Raw genomic sequence first — 4,224 nt, 5'->3', positions numbered from 1 at the left:
AACCTTAATTCGAACTTTCTTTCCCTTTCTTCTTTGTCCAATTAAGAAAATTGTATTTCTCCTTTTAAAAACATGGTCTTGTTTTATTGAGAGAATTTGTAACCTTTGTGATTAACTAGGCACCTCTTTTATACTTTAGCTGTCAGAAAGTGGCAATGTAATTTGTTATCCACCCATTTCCAAGAGACTTGACTTCATCATAAGTATTCTTTAATTTCATTTATAGCATAGTTACTAAAGGAATGGACTGTATTCAAACTACCTGAGATTCACATCTTGATTCTACAATTTGCTATGTAAACTTAGCTCAGTTACATTGCCAAATTCAGTTTCATTGTCTACAAATGAGATAAAATACTTAATATTATTTCATACAAATTAAAATAGAACTATATAGAAAATTCTTAACCCAAGGCTTGCCATTTAGTAAATATTCAATAACCGTTAGGTATTATATAATATAAAGAGGAAAAGATATACATTATTTGAAGCAGGTTTTCCCGTGTTCGTGCTGAAAACAATTTTTAAAATATAGAATACTCATTATATAAATAAATAAAGGGCTTCCCTGGTGGCGCAGTGGTTGAGAGTCCGCCTGCCAATGCAGGGCACGCGGGTTCGCGCCCTGGTCCGGGAAGATCCCACATGCTGCGGAGCGGCTAGGCCCGTGAGCCATGGCCACTGAGCCTGCGTGTCCGGAGCCTGTGCTCCGAAACGGGAGAGGCCACAACAGTGAGAGGCCTGCATACCGGAAAAAAAAAAAAAAAAAATAAATAAATAAAATTTTCTACTCTAAAATATATATAAAAATAAAATAATTTAAGTTTTTTACTCTAAAGTAAAAAAAAAATTAGTCCAAACCTAACTTGAATAATTTACTTGTTTATAATAAACTCTATGTGTATTAATAAAAAAGAAAACCATCAAATTCAAAACTTCTCTAATGTAATGTCTCATCACAGGTTCATTTTGGTAGCAGCTACCCGATCTCATGGATTCCCAGGGGCATTGGAACAATACTGCAATGACAGGGTTCATTTTACTGGGCTTAACAAATGATCCGATTCTTCGAGTCATCCTCTTCACGATCATCCTTTGTATCTACCTGGTGACCATATGTGGCAATCTCAGCACAGTCATTCTTATCAGAATCTCTTTTCAGCTCCATCATCCTATGTATTTTTTTCTGAGCCACCTGGCCTTTGCTGACATAGGCTATTCATCTTCTGTTACACCCAATATGCTTGCCAGTTTCCTGGTGGAGAGAAATACCATCTCCTATCTTGGATGTGCCATTCAACTTGGTTCAGTTGTTTTCTTTGGGTCAACTGAGTGCTTCCTTCTGGCTGCCATGGTATATGATCGCTTCGTGGCAATCTGCAGCCCACTGCTTTATTCCACCAAAATGTCCACACGAGTTTATGTTCAGTTACTCACAGTGGCTTATGTAGGTGGTTTTCTCAATGCTTGCTCTTTTACTATTTGCTTCTATTATTTACTTTTCTGTGGACCAAATCGAGTCAATCATTTTTTTCTGTGATTTTGCTCCTTTGGTTGAACTCTCCTGTTCTAATATCAGTATCCCCGCAGTTGTCCCCTCATTTACAGCTGGCTCCATCATTGTGGTCACGGTGATTGTCATAGCCATCTCCTACATCTACATCCTCATCACCATTCTGAAGATGCGCTCCACAAGGCCTTCTCCACCTGCACGTCTCACCTCACAGCAGTCACTCTGTTCTATGGGACCATCACATTCATTTATGTGATGCCCAAGTCCAGCTTCTCAACTGATCAGAACAAGGTGGTGTCTGTGTTCTCTACACGGTGGTGATCCCCATGTTGAACCCCCTCATCTACAGCTTGAGAAACAGTGAGATTAATGAGGCTCTGAAGAGAGAGCTTTGTTAAAAACTTAACTTCTTGATCTGTGCATCCATTCTCCTCCTAAGTTCTTTGATCATCTTCACGATCATTACTCTGAACTCTTTCTCAGGTAGATTGCCTATCTCCATACCTCTTAGTTCTTCTGGGGTTTTACCTTGTTCCTTTGTCTGGAACATGTTCCTCTGCAGCCTCGTTTTTTCTAAGTTGCTATTTTTATTTTTATATCTGTGGTAGGTTAGTTATATTTCTCAACCTTGGAGAAGTGGCCCTCTGTAGAAGGCATCCTATGCGTCCCAGCAGTGCACTCCCCTCTCGTCACCCAAGCTATATGTTCTAGGGGTTCCCCCTAAGAGGGCTGCATGGGTCCTTCTGTTGTGGTGGGCATGTGGCTGGTCTGGTGGGCTTGGATGGCTCCTAGTCTGGTTGGCTGCCAGGCCCTCCCTCATGCGGATGCTGCTGGCTGCTGCTTAGTGGGTCCTGGTCACGAGGTGGCTGGTTGCAGAACTCTAGGGGGTCCCGGGACTCATGCTGGCTAGTGGTGGGTGGAGTCAGGGCCCCAAAGATTCTGAGGCTGCTGCCCACCCACTGGCAGTTGAAGATAAGTCCTGGGGTTAGTGCCAGATACTGGCAGGAAGAGCTGATTCCTGGAGCTGGCTGCAGGGCTTAGAGATCCTGGAGCTCGTTTCATATCATCGGTGTGGGGGCTGGTTCCTGACACAGTTGGGTATGGGGTCCGGGAGGTCCTGAAGGTTGCATTGGCCTGCTAGTGGGCGGGGCCAGGGCCCAGCTGGTCCCAGGGTAGGGTCTGGCCTCCGTTCTGGTGTCTACTTCTGGTGTTTCCCCCCTGGTGGGTGAGGTTGTTCTAGAGGCAGGCTTCCTGGTGGGATTTGCTGGTGTCTCCCCCCTGGTGGGTAGAGCTGGGGTTTGGCCCTCTGGTGGGCAGGGCCTTGTCTAGGGCTGCGTCTAAAGGCAGCTGTGGGCTCTTTAGTCTTTAGGCAGCCTGTCTGCGGAAGGCTGGGGCTGTGTCCTCGCCCAGTTAGTTGCTTGGCCTCAGGCGTCCCAGCGCCGGCACCTGCAGGCTGTTGGGCTGATGAGCTGGAGGAAGACTTTAAAAATGGCGCCCGCCAGCAGCGGCGTCCACGCAGCAGAAGTAGCTCCTAAGAAAAGCTGCTGCCGGTGACTTTGTCCCCAGGGCGAGCCGCAGCCATGCCCCCTGCCTCTCCGGGAGACTCTCCAAGACCGGCAGGTAGGTCTGGCCCATGCTCCTGTCAAATTCCTGCTTTTGTCCAGGTGTGCGTGGGATTTTGTGTGCGCCCTCTAAGAGTGGAGTCTCTCTTTCCCCCGGTCCTGAGGGGCTCCTGCAGTTAAGCCCCACTGGCCTTCAATGCCAAATGCTCGGGGGGGTCGTCTTCCTGGTCCTGGACCCCTGCCCGGGCTGGGGGCCTGACGTGGGGCTCAGAACTCTCGCTCCTGTGGGAGGACCTCTGCACTATAATTATTCTCCAGTCTGAGGGTCGCCCACCCGGGGGTAATAGGGTTTGGTTATATCGCGAGTCCGCCCTTTTCACCTGTTCTGTTGTGGTTCCTTCTTTGTATATTTAGTTGTAGAAGATCTTTCCTGGTAGGTTCCAGCCGTTTTCATCGATGGTTGTTGTGTATATAGTTGTGATCTTGGTGTGCTCCCTAGAGGAGGTGAGCTCAGTGTCCTTGTACTCCGACGTCTTGGCCACTCTCCCTAATCTTGCAATGACCTTTAAAATCGCCTCTTCCCATAAGATGAAGACTGCTTTGTTTTTCCTTTGTGCTTAGTCTAGCTTCACCTGCTCACCTCAGCTTGGGGGTAAAGAGAGAGCTTGCTAGAAAAATATTTTCTTAATTCATTTGTCATTTTTTTAGTATTCGATCTAATGATAGACCATAAAATAACAATAAAAGGACAAAGAGTGTCTGTGGTCAAAATATATTGGTCTGTATGTTATTAGACAATGGGAAGGCTGTTAGTAAAGGTCAGGGTTAGATTTTCTGATATGAGAAAGTAAATTAGAAGCCCATAGTGAGCTACCATTAATAAAATGAAATTTAATTGGTAACACAAATTGGTTAACATGAAAAAATAATCTGCAGAAAATTCTATAAAATTTTATTCACATCTTTTCCAGAGTTGTACTCTGCTATAAGTTAAGGTTTTTGGACCTCCAAACTTTTGAGACTGTGTCCATTTCAACAGCAGCTTGTCCTGGAATGAGTGTGATAATTATAGTTATGACTGAGTACGTTCTGAGGGGAGATGACCAAGTGGAACCAGACAGTAAAATTACTGGACACCTTCTTTTTGCA

The 4,224-nt window shown here is 45.3% G+C and overlaps 1 protein-coding gene across 1 annotated transcript; it reads left to right on the top strand.

The window, feature by feature from the left end:
• Positions 1-991: 991 nt before the first annotated feature.
• LOC116758342 (olfactory receptor 478) lies at positions 992-1,911 on the top strand. Its single transcript, XM_032641168.1, is given in 4 exon segments — positions 992-1,528; positions 1,530-1,689; positions 1,692-1,813; positions 1,816-1,911. Coding segments are annotated over 4 exon segments (915 nt in total).
• The last annotated feature ends 2,313 nt before the right edge of the window (positions 1,912-4,224 follow it).

Source organism: Phocoena sinus, chromosome 8 (genome assembly GCF_008692025.1).
Source record: "Phocoena sinus isolate mPhoSin1 chromosome 8, mPhoSin1.pri, whole genome shotgun sequence".
Taxonomy (NCBI): Eukaryota; Metazoa; Chordata; class Mammalia; order Artiodactyla; family Phocoenidae; genus Phocoena; species Phocoena sinus.
Note: the sequence above shows the minus strand (reverse complement) of the source record. Positions and strands in the feature narration are given on the sequence as shown.